The sequence below is a fragment of the Ambystoma mexicanum genome, chromosome 7p (genome assembly GCF_040938575.1).
Source record: "Ambystoma mexicanum isolate Mex_15411 chromosome 7p, UKY_AmexF1_1, whole genome shotgun sequence".
In the NCBI taxonomy this organism is placed as follows: domain Eukaryota; kingdom Metazoa; phylum Chordata; class Amphibia; order Caudata; family Ambystomatidae; genus Ambystoma; species Ambystoma mexicanum.
The window spans coordinates 146,787,632-146,810,643 of NC_090939.1; the positions used below are offsets into that span (position 1 = coordinate 146,787,632).

General features: G+C 49.4%; 1 protein-coding gene across 1 annotated transcript in view; it reads left to right on the forward strand.

Annotated features, from left to right (window-relative positions):
* The first annotated feature begins 6,849 nt into the window (after positions 1-6,849).
* The window catches only part of CREG1 (cellular repressor of E1A stimulated genes 1), a 67,764-nt gene continuing 51,601 nt past the window's right edge, over positions 6,850-23,012 (forward strand). The window contains exon 1 of the mRNA XM_069635935.1: positions 6,850-7,244. Within this exon, the coding sequence (XP_069492036.1) occupies positions 6,960-7,244 (285 nt within the window). The 5' untranslated portion in view covers positions 6,850-6,959. The remainder of the gene's footprint in view (positions 7,245-23,012) is intronic.

Genomic DNA, 23,012 nt, shown 5'->3' on the forward strand with positions numbered 1-23,012 from the left:
AAGAACAAATGAAGAAATAGAGTGACGGACGAAGGGAAGCACAAAGGCACAAGGTCAATGAAGGTGATGCAGTTAAGGTAGTCACTCTGAGACCAGCCTACGGCTTCCGAATACAGTCGACCGATTAAAGTGGTACAAAGAGGCAGCAATCAAATATGCACACAAGATGGACGCAAGTGGAACATAGAAAGAGTGGCCATGGTTGAGAGAAGGTCCAGGAGATACAGACAGTCTACCAGAGAAGAACAGTCCAGTAGAGCAAGAGAGGAAGCAGCTGCGTGAGAAGACTCAGAGGATGTTGCTCAGTACGAAACTGCTCAAGAAACACACTAAGCATCCGACAAGGCAAGATGTGGTGTCGTCACCATAGAATCGAAGAGAGGAACAGTCCTCTCTCTTTGTTATTAGTTGTTTTGAGTGGGCTGTGCCCCACGCAACAGGAAAGGGAGGGGTTACCGCTCAGCGCGGCAGTTACGGGTTGAAGATAATAAAGATCAGACGAGTTGTACCCCAGCTCTGGTATCAGCCTCTTTCTGGGAGAATGAGGCCCGTATGAGAGTGTGAGGAGGTCCACGGTAGGACACTACAACTGGCGACGAGGCGGACACGCGCCCCGCTGTGCCCGCCGCCTTAGATCACGGCAATTGGCGCCCGCGGCTCTTCCGCCCTCCGATGCCCGAGGATAGCGGGTCGGAGCGTGAGGTTTCCTGCCGCCGGAAGAGGCCCCAAAGCGCTCATTCCAAGGGTGGAGCAGGAGTTGCAGCTCCCCATGTACCAACCCTCCGGGTGGGGAAAAGAGAAGCCTTTTCTCCCGCCAACGGTACCAACGCCGGTAGGCGTGCATCCGACGCCGCGGGTGGAGCAGCGGCTCCCCGCATCGCACTTCCGGGTGGTCGAGGTGCTCTAGCCTCCCGCCGACGGCAGCGGTCACCAAGACGTATCGTGCCTACTCTGCACTGCATATAAAGGGTAAGCAAGAACCCCGGCGCAAGCAGCGAGTCCAGAGGCACATCGGCAAGGCCTCATAGAGCCCCACGCAGCCATATACACCTGGTCGTGACACGAGGAGAGCAAATTCCCTCAACACAGCGCCCCATAGTGGTGGCCGGACGCCACCGCACTCGCAAGCAAGAGACAAATCCAGGTCAAGCTCATGAGTGGCTCAGGAGAGGAGTCACCTACCGCCACAGCGACCCCAGCCCGCAGGGCATCACTCACAGTCCCAGTGACACCAGCGCATGTGGAGGGATCCTCCGCCCCAGCGTCCCCACACAGAAAAATGACGGACAGCCTTCTGGCCCAATTACCAGCAAATTTTGACCTCACAGAGACAAGCACCCTGGGGTCAAGGTGGAGAAGATGGTTGAGAGACTTTGAAGTATGCCTGAAGGCAGCTGGTTCACTGGAGGATGAACAAAAACTAAACCTTCTAAATCATGCGGTTGGTTCCAATGTACGTGATATCCTTGAAGAAATGCCGGAAGACACCATAGACACGTACATCAAACTAAAGACATCGCTCACAGAGTATTTCACACCCCACACAAACGTGGACTACGAACGGCACATATTCCACACTACCAAGCAAAACAAAGGAGAGTCCATAGACGCATTCGTCATGAGACTGAGATCAAAAATGAAGCACTGTGATTTCAACAACTACTCGAATGAGGAGGCCCTCAGGTCGCAAATCATAGTGGGGTGCGAAAGTGCGGACTTCCGGAAGAGACTACTACAACAGCCGAGAAGTCTGGAAGAAATCCTGCGCCTAGCGAGATCCGACGCTGCCCTTGCAGCGAAAGTGGAAAGCCTGGACGACATAAAGATCACGCACGGCAAACAAGAAAGCATCAATAAGCTGGAAGGCATGACAAGAATCAACCAAGACCCTTTCTGCTACAGGTGTGGCCATGAATACCCACACGAAGGAACGTGTCCGGCCATGGGACAAACGTGCTCCGCATGTGGTGGCGACGACCACTACAGGTCCGTATGCCTGATTTTTCGCAGCAAAATGAGAGGAGCCAACAGAAATGGGAAGCCCCTGATGGAGCCAGAACAGCACCAACCCTCCCGCCACAACAGGGCAGCACACCATTTCCAGGAACAAGGGCGGCGCCGTCCTCACGACGACCAACCGGAAAGAAGACAAGAGAGGAGAGAATGGAGGGAGAGCAAAACCACCCAGCCAAAAGCAAGAAGACGACCCAGAAGATATGTGAGATGCCTCATAGAACAATCACAGTCAGAGAGTGTGTCAAGCGCATCCTCAGAAGAGAGATCCCGCAGGCCGGAAATGCAACAAGAAGCACCGCGGAAAAAGGGATATCTATACGCCCTTGGAAACGACATGGCCAAAGAACACAGCCCGATGCTAAGAATACGAGTAAACCAAACAACTGCAGAATTCCTGATAGATACGGGAGCAACCGTGAACGTAATAAGCGAAGAAGTATACCAAAGCATACCGAACGCTCCTCGCCTACAGCCAGCACGAGCCCTCATCTATCCCTATGGCTCAAAGACACCCCTAGCCTGCAAAGGGTTTTTCATGGCATCATGCCAGTACAAGGAGCATAAGAAAAACATCCACATGCACGTGCTAGAAGCCGCCACCGAAAGTGGATGCATCTTGAGCTATCGGTCAGCCATAGAGATGGGACTCATCCACATACTATACCGCCTCATGGTGCACAAGTATCTGGATCCAACGGCAAGCATCGATCAAATATTCCCGGCACTATTCAAAGGCCTAGGAAAACTAAAGGGGAAACAAATTGAACTTCACATCGACCCCCACATCACTCCAGTAGCCCAGCATTACAGGGGCATCCCCATCAATATTCAACAGCAGGTCGAAAATGAACTAACTAAGTTACTGGAAGCCGACATCATTGAGCCCGCAGAAGGCCCCACACCATGGGTCTCTCCCATAGTACCAGTACCCAAAAGGGACTCTTCAGACATTAGGATTTGCGTAGACATGAGGAGACCAAATGAAGCCATCCTAAGAGAACGACATCAAGCCCCCCGGATAACGGACATGGTACATCTTTTGAATGGGGCGACAACATTCTCGAAGTTGGACCTAAACAAAGGCTACCACCAGCTGGAGCTCAGCAAGAACTCGCGATACATAACAACATTTGCCACCCATCTAGGCCTATTCCGCTACAAGCGACTCAGTTTCGGAGTATCCTCAGCGGCCAAAATCTTTCAAGCAGAGATCCACAATGTCATCAAGCATGTGCCTAACTGCTTAAACTACAGTGATGACATTCTGGTGTTTGGCCAAACTCAGGAACAACATGACGACACACTGATGAGAGTCTGCATGGCCTTAGAGGAGGCCCAACTAACACTCAACAAAGAAAAATGTGAATTCCGCAAGAAGACGCTCCGATTCTTCGGACACATATTTTCAGAGAAGGGCATGACACCAGACCCCGAGAAAGTTAGTGCGCTCCGAGAAGCTGAACCACCCACAACAACATCGGACCTCCGGTCATTCCTGGGGCTCGCAAGCTACTGCACAAGGTACATATGTGACTTTGCGTCCATCAGTGAACCCCTGAGAGCCCTAACCAAACTAAACACCGATTTTGTGTGGTCAACCAAATGCCAAGAAGCGTTCCAAACCATCAAGGACCGTATCTCAGATGCCCGATACCTGGCGTACTTTGACCCCAAGAAGACAACAGAACTCGTTGTAGACGCCAGTCCCGTTGGGCTGGGCGCCATTCTCACGCAACTGGATGACAAAGATGGAGGCGGGAAACACATAGTATCGTACGCCAGTCGAAGTCTATCAAAAACCGAACAACCCTATTCTCAAGCGGAAAAGGAAGGACTGGCGGTTGTCTGGGCCTGCGAGCACTTTCACCTGTTCCTGTATGGGAAACCTTTGACGGTTGTGACGGATCACCAGGCACTCACTTTCATCTACGGCAACCCACAAGCCAAAATGCCACCAAGGATAGCCCGGTGGGCACTCAGGTTGCAGGACTATCGATTCACCATCGTACACCGACCAGGGAAAGAACAAAATCCCGCAGATTTTCTCTCCCGGCACCCCAAAGAAAAGAGCGAACCCGAACTGTCCATTGCTGATCAATATATCAGATATGTCATCCACAGCAGCACCCCACAAGGACTCGACACAGAACAAATAACGAGAGAGTCCAGCGCAGATCAAGGAATACAAACCATCTTAAGATGCCTAGAAACAGGACGATGGAAACACGCAAAACAGATCCGAGAAACATTGAGTGAGGAAATCAAACAAGACATTACGTGCTTTCTGGCCGTAAAAGAAGAACTTGCCAAATCAGAGGAAGGACTATTACTCAAGGGGACAAAATTAGTAATACCACGAAGCTTACGCCAGAAGGTGCTAGAGCTAGCTCATGAAGGACACCGGGGAATTGTATCCACTAAAAGGATGCTGAGGCAAAAACTATGGTTTCCCCAACTAGACACCTCGGTGGAAGAATTGTTACAGAACTGTCCCACCTGCGCCATCGTAAAGCCTCACACAGTCCCGGAACCACTAAGAATGACCACACTGCCAGAAGGAACTTGGGAAGAGTTCGCCATCGACCACTTTGGGCCCATGGAAGGGGGTGAATACATCCTGGTAGCCGTAGACGAATACTCTAGATATCCAGACCTACAGATCATTCCATCCACAGCTGCACATCACACCATCCCGGCACTGGATCGGATGTTCGCAACATACGGCATACCGAAAGTTGTAAAGTCCGACAACGGACCACCCTTCACGGGGCAAGACTTTCAAAGATTCGCAGAATACATGGGTTTCCGTCATCGCAAGGTAACACCCCTGTGGCCTCAAGCGAATGGCACGGTGGAAAGATTCATGAGCAACATCAAGCGCACAACTCAGATCGCACGCCTCACAGGTGAACCTGTTGAAAAAATGCTGTACCAACTGATGCGTGACTATAGGAACACCCCACACAGCACCACGGGGAAATCACCATCAGAGGTAATGTTCGGACGAATGATTAGAACGCGGCTACCGCATGCGCCCGACCATGGAGGACAGTACGAAGAGGATGCGGAGATGAGAACAAGAGACTCCCTCATGAAGGAACACATGAAGGAAGCGGCCGACCGCAAGCACGGAGCCAGAGAGAGCGACCTGGCACCAGGGGACATGGTTGTGGTCCGACAGCAGCAACAGCGCAAGAACGTAGCTCCGTTCAATGAGGAGCCACTCATCATCACTGAAAAAAAAGGATCGCTCATCACGGCTGAAGGAGACCACCGGTCCGTAACGCGAAACTCTTCGCACTTTAGAAGAATGCCTGGTTTTCATCATGCAAGAGGGTCAAGTACGTGTGACTCGTTCTCCCACTGGGACGCCCCCTATGAGGGAGACAGGGAAGACTCTGGAGATGACGTGACACCCGAAGAATGGGTGGCACCCTCTACAAGCGTGGGTCGCCGTCCATCGAGAACCCGAAGAAAGCCTACTCGTCTCATTGAAGAAATGGGCTGAGAACGCAACTGACTGTTTAGTGATGGGAGGGCGTGGTGTCGTCACCATAGAATCGAAGAGAGGAACAGTCCTCTCTCTTTGTTATTAGTTGTTTTGAGTGGGCTGTGCCCCACGCAACAGGAAAGGGAGGGGTTACCGCTCAGCGCGGCAGTTACGGGTTGAAGATAATAAAGATCAGACGAGTTGTACCCCAGCTCTGGTATCAGCCTCTTTCTGGGAGAATGAGGGCCGTATGAGAGTGTGAGGAGGTCCACGGTAGGACACTACACAAGAGATCATGAGGATGGGCTGAACAAATAAGGAGGAGGAACAGTGTGAGTTAAGCAATGAGTTGGAGAGCACGCCACAAGGTTGGGGAGACAGAGAGAGTTGTCCCTGGAGAGATCAGAGAAGACCTACAAGGTACGATGACTTTGTGATGGGCTAGCACCAACTTGCTCCTCGAAAGGAGGTATGTAGAGACGTGCGTTTGTGAGATACGGACCGTTCATACTCTCACGATATGTACTGTGCGCGAGTGCCAAGAGTGCCAAAGACAGTCGCAGTGCGGACGACGTATCAGGCGGATGCCTCCCGGCGCTCCTCCCTAATTGAGCACCAATTGAACCCACAGCCTTGCAGAGAATTGATCCCCTACCCACAGTATGCTAAGGACAGAACAGCAGTGAAGCAACTGCTGCTTGTATACATGTTGAAGTTGTAAGGAGCAAATAAAGCCCTGTCCCATGTGAGGTGTTTCATTTTACAACACCTGTGTATCCCAGGTGACGTGAAAACACAGTGCCACGAGGACCTCATTGTAAAACTAACATGGTTTATATTTAATGAGTGCATATGCAATACTTCAGATATTGTACCTTTTGCCAAGGCCACGTACTTCTGAACTGGGCTATTACTTTGTCTGTGTGGGGTGGGAGGGACAGTCCTGTTGTAACCAGTGAATAGCAATTGAGTATGTTATTTTACAAGTTCCGTTTCTCTTGGGAAGGATGATAATGCCACTGTTTTTTAAATGTAAAATACTAATCTTTGCAGTTTACTAGTAGTTGGGGAAAACACATCAAGCCACCGGTTTACATCAATCCTGAAGTGTTTGTTGTTTAATTTCACCGCCCAGCTCCGCCCACTTTGCAACCCTCGACGAATTTTCATTGGCAGAGGCAACCCGGAAGTCACCCATTGGGCCAACTGAAAAACACATGCCCCACCTTTACAGGAACTCCAGAAGCCCTCGAAAGCTGATTGGCGGAGGCTATTCTAGCGCCCGTCAATAGGCAAAGAGTGCCGCTGCCAATAGCTTCACTCGCACCAATAAATGAGGACTTCTCCGGTAGGGGGCGGGGCTCGTTGGTCGGCTGTGGTCTCGGGCTGTCTGCAGAGGGCACACCGTGGGTACTGTGCTCCCTCTCTTCACCTCGCCGGATCTCCTTGCACCATGGCGCTCTACTACCTGTCTCTGGCCGCGCTGCTGTGGCTGCTCCCCCAGTCCCGGGGGGCAGACGTGCCACCCCTGCCGCCGCGTAACGAGACGGCCCGGGTAGCGCGCTTCGTGGCGCACAGCTGCGACTGGGGTGCGCTGGCCACCCTGTCCTCGCACGAGCCCGTGCGGGGCCTGCCCTTTGCCAACGTCTTCTCGGTCAGCGACGGGCCACTGGGCCAGAGCAGCGGCGTGCCCTACCTGTACCTGACGACCCTGGAGATCTCCGTGCAGGACCTGAAGGTGAGGGGGTGGACAGCTGCGGGGACACGGGGAGAGGGGGAGGCAGCAGCAGGAATGGGGAGCCAACGAAAAGGGGGGGCATGCCAGGATAGTGTCCCGCCCTGGGAGTCGCCTATATGACCTCCTACATCCAGCTGCGATTCTGCCCAATCACCTCAAATACTGGTTATAACCATGTTTTAATTTAATACTTCAATACTATTGCTTTGGCGTTCAGATAGGAAGGAGATGGGATCTGAGGAGGCGACATAGCCTGTGGGTGTCTGGTTATTTTCTCTCCCACTGACCAGCTTTGGTAATACTAATCCCCATGGCTATTACCACTTGCTACCTGCCCCACACCTCCCAAAACACATCCTCCTGGGATCTCTTTGAGCTATCTCTATTGGGATGTAACCTCAAAATGTGTGCTGTATAAGGCATGCCAGTGTTATTTCTAAGCTGTATTCTGAGAGTTAATGGCTTAATTTCCATTTCCGCTGTTAATGAGCAACTGGTGTAATGCGAATCCCTTAACTAAGTGTGCTTTCTGCAACTTTATAAGTAAAGTGTGGTCTCACGTCTGTTCCATGCACGGAAGATCTGTTAAAAACAAGCATTGGTAAAGCCAACAGTTAATAGCTTTGTATAGGTATTGGGCATTTGCCAGACACATCCTATACCCAGGCACGCAAATCTCTTTACCATTGTTGCTATCTTATGGCCAGCTGGTGCTATTATGGCAGTGCCTTGAAAATGCTTATCACACGCCTACAAACAAGAAAACTCTTGGCTTTGCCAATGCTCGTTTGGGGGAGCATTTAAACTTCATAGTCCCTCAACTTTGCCCTTCCGGGAAGAGGATTTACAGCTGTGAAAGATTACAAGCCTAGGTGAAGCAAATATGCCCATCTTTGGAAATGTAAATTAAGACACTTTGCGGTTGCTCGGCCAGCCCGTTTAGCTTTGCCAATGATTGTTATTGTACATTTGCCATTACAGAGCGTTCCCAGTGCGCCCACTCCACTAGTCTGCTAGTTTGCCAAGCTCTCTGTCACCTCTGACATCTTATTCTCATAAATCTGACCAGCACCGGTCACGCATGCTCACAAGAGGAGCCAGATCTGGCTCGCATAATAGTGATGCCCCTGGTCTGTACCCTGGTTCTTTCTTCACGGTAGCCCTGTTCGATATTCAGCACAGGATGGATTAGAAGCGGTTTAATGGAGAGGGTCGAATGTATGGACAGTGCTGTGAGCATAAACGGGGCCACCCTTTCATTGACGTTTTTCACAAATAGTGGTACAAATACCAGTCCAGAACAATACAACTATCTTAGTTTGCAAAAACTAATTTGTAATCAAAACAATTCTCCTACAAAGCTGTGCATAAATTGATGTATGCCAGTGTTACATGCAGCAGGTGGACTGGGCAGCCTCTCAGCCGTGGGGCGGCTGGGAGTCGGGATGGCCCCGCTTCGAGCCTCCTCATTGGCCGAGGGGCTGCCACGCCCCCGGCCGAGGACAAGGCGGCTAGAATCCCGGCCGAGAATCGAAGGATTCTTGGCCGGGTAAGAACCCGGCGAGAACCAATCGGAATGCTTGTTGCATTCTGTTTGACTCTCACCAGGTACTAATTTTCAATATTTATACTAGACCGCTATTTGATCTCCTGGACAGCTTAGGCGTTGGGTATACTTTCTACACTGATGATACTGGGATCCTCCTTTGAGTTATCAGGCGACTATATAAGATTCGGAGTCCATGAACAGAATCTACTACTCTATTCAATTGACCGGCTTAACTCGGTTTATAGTCATTGCATCGAATTAAAAAGCATCGAATGCCTTGCCATTAAAAAAAAAAAAAAAAAAAAAAAACATTAAATGCATTTTTTTGCTTTTGTTTTTATTTATTTTTTGAGTGGGTCCCCATTTTTTTCTAACCTTTAAAACCTGTTATAATTAAAATAAACCCTTTACCTTACCTTTAAAAAAATGCATACAGTGCTTTTTTCGATGCATTTTTTTCTATGGCAAGGCATTCGATGCAATGACTTGATACCCATAACTCGGTATATTGATATTTTATTTCTATCGCGCTCGTACACAAGTGTTTCAGAGCGCGATAAGGCAAGGGAGGGGAACAGGGGAGAACAAAATGGCGATCTTACTAGGCCCAGTGACATTGAGAACACGCAAGTGCATGGGAGAGGGTGAGGGGAAAAGTGCATGGAAGGGAGAGGAGTAGAAAATGCGAAGCAGAGGGGGAAACAGATAAATAACAATAAATAAATAATAAAGGCAACAAACAGTGTTAGTGCAGCCAGCAATTTGCAAGTGCTAGGTTTAAGGCACTTGCACTTAAGGCAGCAGACAGAGTAGGCCTGATAAGTGCAGGAAGAAAAAGGGGGGGCTGTATGGGTACAGATACAGACCCCAGTGCCAGGGGTGGCCCGGAGGCAGTGCGGGAGGGTGGCAGGGTGAGCAGGTACCTGGGCCCCAAGGACAGAGGGTGGCCAGGTGCACAATGCCAAGAGAAGAGATCAGCAGGGGAGAGGGGGAGCGAAGGCAGAAAAAAAAGGTCTTGAGGTGCTTCCAGAACTGTAGATGGTTCTCCTCAAGTTTTAGAGTGGAAGGGAGGCTGTTCCAGAGGGAGGCCCCAGCCGAAGACAGAGATCTACCCCCAGCTCGTTTCTTTGAAAAACGACTGACCCTGAGGGAGTTGGAGGTAGAGGAGCGAAGAGCTCGAGAGGGGAGGTATTTGCGGAGGGATAGCTGAAGGTATTTTGGACCCGGCCAGAGAGTGAGGGGAAAGGATGGTGAAGGTATGCCGATGAGGAGGATCTCCATCTTGCTGGCATTCAGACAAAGATCATTGGCGGCACACCAATCTTGAATGGCAGTTAGGCAATCAGAGATGAGAGAAGGAGAGGAGGTGGCAGAGGGCAGCCTGAAAATAAGTTGTGTCGTCAGCGTAGCACTGGAAATTTGAGCAGAAAGTGGCAATGCAGTGGGCGAGAGTTGGCAGGTATTGGTTGAAAAGCCAGAGCGAGAGGTTAGACCCCTGGGGAACACCACAGGTAGAGAGGAAGATAGATGAAAGGAAGGACCCAAGTTGGACCTGGGAGGGTTGATCTGAGAGGAAAGAGGTCAGCCAGGCAAGAGCCTGATCAGTGATACCCAGGTTTTCACAGAGATGGTTGAGCAGGATGGTATGGTTGACCATGTCGAAGGCAGAAGAGAGATCGAGGAGGATGAGGACAGAGGGAATGTTGGAGTCAAGGTTGGAGAGCAGATCTTCACGGATGTTCAGGAGAGCAGTTTCTGTGCTTCTGGCAGCTCTGAAGCCAGACTGGTGGTCATGGAGACAGCCAACAGAATTGGAATGAAGGTTAAGCTGAGAGATGGCCAACTTTTCCAGGAGTTTGCCCAGAAAGGGAGAATTGGAAATTGGGCGATAGTTAGCTGGACAAGAAGGATCAGCTGTGGTTTTCTTGAGAAGAGGACGCACAAAGGAGTGCTTCAGAGTGGAGGGGAAGGATCCCGGGGCAAAGGAGTGGTTGCAAAAATCAGCAAGGGCCGGAGCAAGGGTGTCAATGTGGTCCTTGATGGTTTTAGACGAACAGGGATGAACCTGTTTTGACGAGGCTTTCATAGATCAGACTTGTCTAGCGACCTTGTCAGGGGAGGAAAGGACGAGAAGGATGGGGCGGGAGGGCTAAAGGAGGGTCAGCAAACACAGATGGAGACGGGAGAGGAGGGGTCTGGGTGGAGAGGGTGGACAGGATGTCCTGGGTTTTTGAAATTAAGTGGGAGGCGAGGGCATTGCAAAGAGGCTGGGAGGCAAGAGGAGGTGTGGAGACTGCAGCAGGGTTGGCCAGCTCCTTGCAGATTTGAAAGAGTTCTGCTGAGTTGTTAGATGCCGCAGAGATACAAGCTTGAATGTGGACTCTCTTCTTGGTGAGGACAGTCTGTATTGCCTTTGTAGCAGGTGACAGGCCAATTTGTCAGAGGATGAACAGGAAGTCCTCCATTTCCTCTCAGGCGCCCTACACTTACGTTTAAGCGTAGCTAGGTCAGAGTCATACCAGGAATTGCACTTGGTTTTGGACTTCAAACGGATCCTCGTGACAGTAGGCAAGAGCATCAAGCGTATCAAAAATTGAAGGGTAGAGCAGGGCTGTGTCAGGGTGTGAGACAGCCAAAGGTGGAGGGGGGGGGAGAAAGTGGCGGCAAAAGCCTCAACTGACACATGCTTCATGGGCCGGATGTCTGAGAACGTAGGTGGCAGTGTTGGGGTAGGCTTGGCTTGGGGGGGGGGGGGGGAGAGAGGAGAGATGAGAGGAGAGGAGGGAGTGATCGCTCCAGGGGAGAGGAGTGGTCAGAGGGATGGAGAGGGGGAGGTCAGAGGAGATCAAGACATCTAGTGAGTCGGGCCAGAGGGGATGATGGACAGGGAGAGGGAGTCGCCGAGGTCACGGAAGAGTACATAGGAGGAGCAAGGAGAGACTAAATGTATATTGAGGTCACAGAGGAGGAGTTGAGTGGTAGAGGCCAGGAGGGAGGAGGAGAAGTCTGCCCACTCAGAGAAAACTGAGGTGATTTGACCAGGGGGCCGGTAGATGGTAACCACAGTAAGAGAATGGGTAGGCGAGAGAGAAAGCCTACAGACCAGGCATTCAAAAGAGGAGTAGGTCTGAGTGCGAATGATAGAGGCAGGAATCCACTCAGGAAAGATCAGGGCTACCCCTCCACCCCCACCAGGCTGGGAGGATCTGGGTGCTGAGAGGATCTTGTAGCCATCAGGGAGGAGAGTGTCAAAGCTCGTGACAGAGCTGGCCGTGAACCATGTCTCAGTAAGACCAAGGACATCAAGGTCTAGTTCTTCTAGGAGGTGGCAGATGTCAGAGGAGTGTTTGACAGCAGAGCGAGAGTTGAGACTGGCAATATGAAGTAGGTTGCCAGCCTTAAAGACCTTCCGGGGAGGGGTACAGATCAGGGGTACGCACTGCGGAGGAGAAAGAGCCCTAGCAGGGGCAGATGAGGAGGAGGAGGGGGGGGAGAGAGAGGGCAAGGTAGCCAAGGGGGGAGAGGGGACAGCTGGAGATGCGAGGGAAGCACCTATCAAAGAGGAGGAGATTGGCCTGAGGGCCTTGGACCATGACAGTACCATTTAGGTAGACATTAATGATGACTTTAGAGGAGTCGAAGGAAGCAATGAGAACTTCCCAGCAAGTGCCACCATTAACGGGAGGAGGAGATAGGGCAGTGCACAGAGACCATATGATGAGTCCATAGATGAAGGAACGACAAAGAGGATGTCGGTGAGGGTCTGTCTTGCGGAAGCATTGGAGTAGGTGTCTGCGATAGGAAGACCAGGGTTAGAGGCCAAGATATCCTTTTTGAACTTCTTCCTACCAGACCTAGTGAGAAGGGAAGGATAGTCAATGGAGAGGCAGTTGGAAAAGATAGGAGAAACAGAAAGCGCCATTGGGGTGGAAGCGAGGAGAGGATGGAGATACTTGAGAGGGGGGGGGGGTGAGGCTAAGGCAGGTAGGTGTGGGACAAGAGAGTGGTGAGGGGACTGGGCTGGCAAGTTATAGAGAAGAAACTGTATACAAGCAAAATACAGAGAATTTTGCAATGGGCAGCAAGATTTGACTTTTTAGCACAAAGCAAAATACAGCAAGATTTGACTTTTCAATTTTGGAATCGGATGTTGGCAAAGGGTTTTAGGAAGCACTGCGCATCAGGATGACAACATGGGAGTAACAAGCAGAAAGAACAGTGATAGTCAAAGGTGGTAGGAGTGAGTCCATAAGGAGGGAACTAACCCATAGTTCTGGAGGAGGCCAAGTCAAGGCAGTCCAGGTTTCTTAGGAGTGAGGTGGCAGCATCATTGTGGTTAAGGTGCAGGGGGGACCCCAATTAGAGTTCCGGAAGCGGACAGGGAGCAGACGGGGGGGCCTTTGAAGTGGGCCTTTGCTGAGAGGGCCGGCTGAATCCTGCCAGTCCCTGATTGGATGGAAGAAAACACTCCAACCAATGGGAGTGCAGCACAGGGAGTGGTGCTTCAGCACAGCCTTCCTACACAACAAAGAAAACCACGGTGTCCATCTTGGAAGTGCCAAAAAACAGTAAAATAAGCAGGCAATAGTGGGGGAAAAACGTATGCTTTCAAAATAGCAAGGCAGCTCCAGGTATTAAAAAGCTCAAAAAAGGGCAGCACGATGAAAATGCCAAATAAAAGTCCTTTCCAACAATTATATGCAAATTTCTTTTTTTCTTTTTGTTTTTCCAATTTTGATTATCTGGTTCAATAATTCCCCTGGAGGTGCAGTAATGCACAGAAAGTGCACCTACCTAATGGAATGGTCAGCAGCCAGGCGCAAACTCCACATGTGCAGGAGAGCAGGTGGCTAGGAGGGTGGAAACAGGACCTCACTCTCAGTGCCATTGCAAAGCCCATGAGCACATACATGATAAAAGAGAAGGGGGTCGCAACGACACACAAAATTGCATTATGGTGGACATTAACGGGGGCGTGCATAGTTAAGCCGGTCAAGACTTCCCACATCTGCTGAATTTAAAGGGTTTTGTTATGATAAATCTTGTGACCTTTAATGTTTTTTCCGATGCAACGGTAGCTGGGTGGTAAATGCACACCTGGGTCTTTGCCTAGAAGCTGTTCAGCCTGAGCCATTCAGTGCCCCAACAAAGGTTCTTGCCCTTTCTCTAGAGCTGGCATGGCTCCACGCTTTCTTTATCTTGCTGGCAGTTTCGATCTGTTAGTGGTGTTACTGGATACTGAGACTGAGCCTTGCTGCTCCTATTTCTCTTTGGTTGAATATGCAGTCAAGGTTAGTTTGCTTATGTGCTATTTTAAAAAAAGAAATAAAAAAAAAGAAAAGAAAATGGTGGTTTGGTTTCAAACAAAACCTTTCACATTATGTGTTTACTTTGAGAGTTGATTGCACAGGGTCAGCACTGGGATGGGCCGGGGGTAGTGTCAGCAGTTTTCATGATCAGTGGGTTTGCATTCTGATCCAGTCCTTCGCAGAACTGCCTGTACAGGTTGGATAGATGATCGCCGCGCAGTTCCATGCAGGGTGGGCCTGTAGCTGTTATCTGTATGAATTTGTTTTACGCTTTTGGAAGAGTCGGCCGGTGCTGTTCTTGGCATGTGCTCCGTGACAGGGAGGCGTATGTTGGGCTAGGCATGATGATCACCTTGTGGTTGTTGATTTTACTTCGTCTTCAGGAGTCGGCCTAGCGCCGCCACCTTGCCAGATGTTCTCTACAGAGTACTCTCAATGCTATTCCTCCAGTTGAGCTTGCTATCCAGCGTCACCCTTGGGTAGCGGCAGCTGCTCTCCCACTTCATGGTCTCCACATAGAGACTGGTCTGTAGGTGCTCCTTAATGTCTTTCTGGTAAACAGTGTAGCAGTGGTCTTGTTGTAGTTCACTGCTATCTGCCAGTCGATGTACCATGACTGGGCTTGTCCTTCGATGCTTGAAGGTTCTTAGACACTTAGTTTTACTCGAGAAACTGGGGGATACCTGCAGCATCATCTGCGTGCACTGCCAGGTTTGTTTTGTTGAAATCGATGTGTTTACAAATGACAGTCCCCAGTGGATGGCCCCAGCATTCATCCCTGTGGTGTGCCTGCTCGGATTGGGTGTTATTGGTGAGCGCTTCTCCCGTATGGGCACATGGAAGTTGTGATATTCCAAGTTCCTCGCAATCAAGTTTATAGCGAAGCTCGGAAATCCAAGTTAAATCATTTTATGTTGCAGTCCTTTATGCTATATTCCATCAAAGGCTTTGGCCATGTCCAAGAAAGCCATTCCTGTTCCTTTGTAAATATTGAATCCGTGGCTTATTATGTTCACCACTCTCAGTAGCTGATGGTTTGCATGCTCTTTTTGAAATCCAAACTGATTCTTTTGGACAGGGTCTGCAAGCTTTGATTCTCCAGATGTTCGTACGACAACCATCGTTGGCCATAACCAGCATAGTCAATGGGGCAGGATCATGGGAGTTGCAGTCCAAAAGATCGAGGGAGCCGAAGGTCGTAGACTTCTGTTTACGAGTAGTTTTCTTTCAGAGGCAAAGCTGCTGAGATGGGCATTAATCACCTTTTCTGAGTTCTTTGGCAGTCTGATCAACAGGCTGAAAGGTCAGTAGTTGGCAGGGTCTCTCGGAGGTTTCACAGACTCTCATAAAGGTCCCACTGTGTCCTTCCATCCATATGAATGCATGTAAATAGGTGTCTGCGTGCAAACAGGGTCCTTTAAACAAAGAGGGGTACTAAGGAGAGGTGTGAGGGACCACAATTCTAAATAGTTGACTCATTTAAGAATTCATGAATGATGAAAATAAATCCAGAGTGACTTTGTTGTGTGTTTAGTGATTACTTTGGCATTAACTTGAGGGATAATAAATCACCTTCATGTAATGTCTATTTTTACCTGCAGATTTTAACATTTTCATTAAGTTTTTTTCGACCAGAGGCTTTTTTAACACTTAAGTCTGAAAGGCGCAGATCATAGTTATTTATGCAGCACAGACCTAATACAGTCATTAGAGATCAATGCATCAAGAACACAAGCCACAACTCTGAGTCAATATTCATTAACACCAGTCATGCTAATGGGTAGCTTTAGTCTCCAGCAAGAAATGCTTGGAATTCACTCCATATGGCTTGGGTGGAACTAGGTTGGCTGCATAGCCACGTATGTGCCCTCACATTCATTAACCCACGTCGGTTACCTCAGCCAGTTCCTCTCAGTTGGAGACCGACTATCCTTCCACTTTTGTAGGATGCATCTCTTGACCACAATACATGCAACATTTAAGAAAGACCATGGGCGTCTCCCCAGAACGTGGAAATAAGCGGGTGCATGCGGGAATAGGCTGTAACCTGGGCAGTGGTGAGAGGCCAGAGCCACACATTCATAAGCCTTCCATTGTCTCATGCTGCCAGCATTCGTATCCAGGAGAAATGTGCCCTGCAAGGCCATTAGGGGGCTGAGAGCTCCCTGCAAAATGTTCTCACGAGAAGGAGGGCACGAGCCTCGGCCCTTACCCAGCCCCAGCTTGAAGTTATAGCTCCATGTCCCAAGACCCCAGCATTACAACTTACTAGCCAGTCCCAGACCATAAAGCTGTTAGACCCCTCCCAATTGATCAGAAAGCAGGGACAGGCTGCCTTCACTATCCGGTCACGTGATGTGTGCTGTGAGGTGCCAGGAGGGGCAAAACAACAAACCTAAAATGAGGGTGGAGAGCTTTGGAATGGAACTGATGTGTCTGGGATCCAGCTGCGGTAGTAAGTCATAGTGACCTCGATGTCCTCTGCACCATGTTTGCAGTACCAGATGCACACTAGGTTGGAGATGGAGAATGCATTGTTTTCCCGCTCATAATTGTCAATTAACTGTAGCTTCGCGCCCAATGACTTGGAAGAAGGTGGACAGAACAGGCTGGGTCCAATGGCCTGGCATCCCTTATGGAGCAGGTAACATCTATCACGCCAGCCAGCCGGATTTGTAACTTGCATCACTGATGACGCTGTGCCCTTTTAACGTACTGCTTGTGCCGGTTTTGCCAGAATGTTCTGTGGCAGCAGAGTGCTTCGCTGTTGCATCTTTATTTTTGTGGAAATAATCCTTGTCCTCCTTGCAAGAGGTGTGCTGGGCCTTTTTCCTTGGTGGATTGTATTTCTTTTCTGGTGTGAGCATTGTGGGACTTCTCTACTTTATGGTGACCCCAACAGAGGTTTCCAGGCTGCACTTCTGGAGGGGCTGCGCCCACCTGCAGTGACCAGTCCCAAGCGGGTAACCCGCAGTGGTGTACAGCAGCAGTTTTCACAGAATTCCTGTTTGCTCTTTAGAGCGGGCCACGGCTCCTAGGAGGGTTCAGACCATTATTGGGACCCTGTGACGGAAGAGCTTGGGTGAACACGCAGATGTTCGTACACCTCTTGCAATAGCAACTTGGGCTGATGCAGTGAGGAGCAGGAAAGCGGGACAGTGGTGTGTGGGGTTGTATGCGGCAGAAGGGAAGGAGCGTGCATGGTGGAGTGGTGTGTTGTGGCTGAAGGAGGTGTAAAGGCCACGTGGTGGTTTTTATTATCCTTATATAAGGAGAGAAGAAAAGTGTGGGATCCTTTCCAAGCTAGGAGAGATGGTGGTGACATTTCTTTGAACTGTGAAAAGGAGAATAGAGAAGTACGGGGTGCGTATAATTAGCTTGGATTTCTGTGCCCAATATATTCCGGGTGGGGAAATAACAAAGTAGTGGTTGTTCATTTCAGTGAATTGTTTTAGCTTACTGTTTTAGTGTGTATATATTTTTGTGCAACGGGTGGAGGCCAAAGAAGGGCCTACGGACAAAGCAGTGGGAGTGTGGGGTGTGTGTAGTGAGAGAGGTGTGTGTGTAGGGGGCGACTCGATTGGTAGCTCTGGACTGGTAGGGCGGGTTGTGACAACCTTTTGGGCGCTATGATTGTCAATATGGGGGTGATGGCTCTGCTGGGGTATATGTATAGCGCATTGCCATTGTATAGGGATAAGATTGAGAAATACCACGGGCAGTGGGTGGCAGAGACACAAGGGAGGGATTCCCCGCTCATGGCCAGAGCAGGGCACTAATAAAATAGGGACATTGGAACACATGAGTATGTTTTTAGCTTAGCTTCCAAATACAAAGGTAAAAAACTGCAAAAGAGAAAGATTTTAGAATTGTTGAAAATGGTAGAGGGCATTGAGGACCACGAGGAGTACAGACCCCAAGGTGGTAGCACACTGGCCCTGAGAGGAGCGCAGCCAACTGCCCTGGAGCAATTGACGTGCCCCAAGTAGGGCTATATCTTTGCACGGCTCGACCAGCTGTGGGATACACCAACCAAACATGCTGCATCACCCACCACAGCATCACCCCCTCCCCTAAAGGAATTGGAAGAAGCTCTGCAGGCAACAGGCCTTCAGGAAAGGATCGCGGAAATCTGGGTGTTTTGCCTGGATGAGTGGTGGGCCGGGGACATTTTGTTTACCCTGGACAGCACTGCGATTTAAAGATGTACGCATTGAAAAGGGGAAAGGTGATGGGCAAGATATAGGAAGCGTCGGGTATGGAATGGTCAGATCGGATGGGGGAGGAGCAGACAAACCGCTTCAGGAAGAAGAATGGGCCATGGTAGGTATCTCGTAGGAGGAAGCGCTGGTGTGCACTCCACAATTGGAGAGTTTGTCGGGCCACGACTCACGACTGAGGAATAGGTTTGGGCGTGCCGCAGTAGCATGGACAAAAGAAGGTGGAAATAAGAAAGCGCGAAGGGGAATTGGCACGCAGTTTCCATTATTGCATTAAAGCCGTGGGAGAGCGCAGTATGTGCCCTGGAAGAGCAACATGATTAAGGTGCTCCCGCCCCTTACTTCTAGGGCTGCCAGAAGAGACCTAGGGCTTCAGCAATTCCACTGAGTTGTTGTAAGTATAGCTCCAGAAATCGTACAAATACAGGTGGGAGGAAATTGGGGGAACAGTTTATTTTGTTGATCTGTGTAAAGGTTACTCATTATTAAGGTTGTCAGCTTAGATGGTTAGCTTGGTTCACGGATGAAAAAGATTAAAATATTATAAAGGGTACCTGTATTTTGAGGCGCAAGCTTGGTTTATGGAAGAAAAGCACCAAGTACAAAAAATGTATACTTGTGAGTTAGGCATTATAGCTTGGTTCATGGATAACTATGTATACCTGTGTATAGGTGTTGGCGAGAGAAGCTTTTCCTGGCTGCGCCTCCCTACCGAGGCAGGGGGGCTCGGCCCCTCCGCCCTGTTATGCCTGGCGCTTTGATCCCCTTTGGGGCTGCACCATGTGCTTCCGTCCCTGCTTCGCACTGCAAGCCAAACTGGAGATGAGGCCCGGGATCTCTGCTTTACTGCATAAATCTTGCTAGAACGTTAGTCTTGTCCAAAGTAGATTATTGTAATGCCCTCTACTTGGGCACTAACCGCGAAAATATTCACAAACTACAAGTAACTCAAAATAACGCCATTAGGGCAGCCCTCAACATCATATCTCTGAGACTAGACATAATCTGCATTGGCTCCCTATAGAGCACAGAATATCCCTCAAAGCTCTTGCCCTTACCCACAAAGCCAGGGCTAACCTCGCACCATCCTACATCTCTAACCAACTTACCCCACACACATCTACAAGACCACTTAGAACAGCTCAAGTTAACACTATGTCTATACCAAGATTCAAACTCCATAACTCGGGAGGAGTTAGTTTCCCTGTACAAGCCTCAAAGCTATGGAACACTCTACCTGTTCCAATCAGGTCTGTAACCTCCTTCAACCTATTTAAACGCAACACCAAACGTTCGCTTCATGACCTGGACACATTGACAGCTTAACTTAGAGCTTAGATTTACTGCCTATCCACTGTACATATTGTAAATAATATTACTATCTGTCTCACCTTCGGCCCACCGCCTTAATTGCAACATGTATGCTTGTACCTGTAGTACCAATGTATGTATTTATTTGTAACCGCAACTATTGTAACTGTTGCCTACTGCTTGCTAATGTAACTGTACTCTTATGTAACATGATCAAAAAAGGTACGCGCCTGTATGCCCCTGGGGCTGGTTGCCTTATAAATGAACCAAATACAAATGCAAATCTCACCTGCCCTGTCTTGCTGTAGCCACGTCCCTGCATGCTGTCTTGCGCCTGCCGGGTGATGCTGAAATAAGGCTCACTTCTGCATAGCTGCTCTGGTGTCTGCTGTCGCGCTGCTGTTGTAGCTGACCCCTCCGCCTTCTTCAAACGTCTCCCTCTCCGCCGGCTCACCTTGCTCTTGCTGCTGGCGTGGTATATGAAATTGGGGCTGCTAGGCGCCCTATTTCAAGTTGCTGCGAGCACTCATCCACTTGTGCCAGCCAATGCCACAGCGTGATTCGTGAACTGGGCGCTCCGGCAGAGCAATGCCTGAAGAAAGCTTCTCTCGCCAACACCTATGCACGGGTATACATAATTATCCATGAACCAAGCTATAGAGCTTCACTCACAGGTATCCTTTTTTTGTACTTAGTGTTTTTCTTCCATAAAGCAAGGATGCGCCTCGAATACTAACCTTTTTTTTTTTTTTTTTTTTTTTTTATTATACATAATATTTTAACTTTTGCGCTCTGTTCGGAGTGCTGGCCACGGAATAGAGTCTGCTCCAGTTGCCCCCTCTTTTTCCTCATGTAACATGCCATGAGACCATACATTTGGCTGTGAGCTTGTTGCCCACGCCGGCTGGCTGGCACCAACGAACAGCCATAGTTTTGTGTGGTTTCCCTTTCTATTTTTTATTTTTATTTTTGTTGTGCCTTGCTTCTAATTTTCCCTGTTTTTGCCCCTGCCAGCCAACACCTTTTGGCACCTTGCTGTGATCCTAACTTCTTGTCCTGGGGGAGTTGCTGACATTACCTGAGATTCTGCCTTCTGCCTTATGCTTTGCTAATAACGTGGGGGAAGCCAGGTCGGGAGAGGGAAGTGTGGCGGGAAGACCAATAGCGGGGAAACTGGAAGGGACGGGTGGCCGGCCACTTTTTTTTTTTTTACAGATTGTTATGCCTGCCTGCGTATGGCCCCTCTGCCCCTGCTTACGTGCCTGGGCCCTCTAGCTACATCGGTTCCCTATTCTGCGTTTCCCCCAGCGCCTCGACTCGGCGCAAACCCTGCAGCTGTCGACTCGCAGCGTGGACGAGTCCAGGACTCCAATGCGCTCCGGATCTTCCCCTGTAGGTGACGCAGAGCCCTGCATCCAGTATCGATGTTCCAACAGGCCAGCAGGCTTCCCTGGCAGGGCCTGTTCCCAAGAATTACGGGCGAGTAGTACGGCGTCCCAGAGTGAGGCAGCCATCCTGTGGCTGCTCCACAGCGCCACCCTCCCCAATTCCCCATAGGAGTTTTAATTAATAATTTGTTGCAGAGTTTTAAACTTCCCACTCTGACCCCACATATTTGGATGGGGTCCACAGTGAGCGCCCAGAAGATGGCGTGACCGATTACATCATTTTGCACCATTCCAGGTGACTATTAAATGTGAACGAGTATTTTTTTGGACTGATGAGCGCGGCACCCAGAAACCTCTCTGCATTCTGCACTGCCACCCATTTGATATTTGTTCTGATGCCAGCTCTAAGAACTACTCCATACGAAGCCTTGCAAAAGTTGCGCTCTTTGTCCAATGCATTTTTGTCTTTCTTTTAAAAGAAGGCAGGCAGTTGAAATAGTGGTGCTCCCCACTCCCCCTTGAAGTGCTCAAGAATAAACCGGTCCTCGTTCGCTTGTCTTGGGGCGTGGCTTGGTTGTGCGGCACAATAAATAGTTCACAAGATATTGCGGCAGTATGTAAATGTGACGGGTTGATTGAACCTGTGCTGCCCTTTGTACCTTCAGAATGTACCATATCCCCATTGATTGCCTTCGTACAAGTACCTGGACCATTGGGACGTCTTCCTAGTAGAAAAGTACCCATTGAACCTCTTTTCCGAAATATAGCCTATTGAATGACCACAGTTAGCGGTGCCAGTGGGTTATTAAGGTTTCCGCTGAAAAGCACATGCATTCTTCATTTGAAATGCCTCCAGGGAGTTCCGTGCCCTATTGGTCGCAAGGTTTCTCTAGATCAATACCCTTGAGTCTTGGTGGAACTGGGAGATGCAGACTAGTGGCTCTAAAATGTTGTTGCCTCTAGAGATAGTGACTTGCCATGACTCGTGCCCACGCTGTTGTTTAAAGGCTCTCGGCTGGAGAAATCACCAGACTCCTCGTTTGGACAGATTGCCCCTGGCACTTTTCATTTAAAACGACCGAACCATTCACGTGACTCTGTTTGGAAGGGAACAGGGTACAGCGAAAGTCCAAGGATTGATCCGCCATCATAGTCTGGCTAGGAAGGGGGCCAAAAGGGGTCATTGAGAAATGCAGAAACTTTGGAAAGACTGCCTTGGCCCTGCTACGGTTCCAGTACTTGGTCCAGCATAGCGTGGCAGTGCACTTCAACCCTGCAATTGAAAGCAGCAGTGCGAGCTTTCCTGTTGTAAAACCATTTATAGATTAGGCTAAAGATCACTTTTTTTTTTTTTTTTTTTTTTGGGGACCCAGCATGCCACCTGAAACAAAAGGTTTCATGTGTTAGAAAATTATTATAACAAAAACATTTTACCGACGTCGTTACTGAAAGAATACTGATATCTTTGGTTGGGGGTGGTCCCCCTGTTTTACAATGATTATAATGCCACCCCCCCCGCCCTTTTTAATCCCTTACCCCACCTTAAGTGACATTTTCCTATGCGCATTGTACAGGACGTTAATCCTAATATGACCAGTTTAGCTTCAATGTTAATTTTGTAGTATTACTGTATCCTTTCCTCTTAATGAATACATTTATTTCTAAAAAACAGAAATTCAATACTTTGGGCATGGCCATCCACGTACCTTTTAAACTCAGTACACTTTGTAGTTGCCAGTAATTTAATAGTGACAGTCTTTTCAATTGAGTAAAATGGGCTGAAGCAAAGACCAAGAGTGGAGTAGGGGTGCCCCTCATGGCATGGAGTCAGCTGGCGGCCCTTCTCCTTTGTGAGAGGCTCTTCTATGGTCGTTGGCTCCCTTGTGAGTTGCTCCTCTGGTGAGTCGTTGACGAAAACTGAGGCAAAACGCTTCCTTTTCCTGTGTGCTGCCTGAAGTGTACTTTGAGAGCCCCACATTCCCACGCTTGCA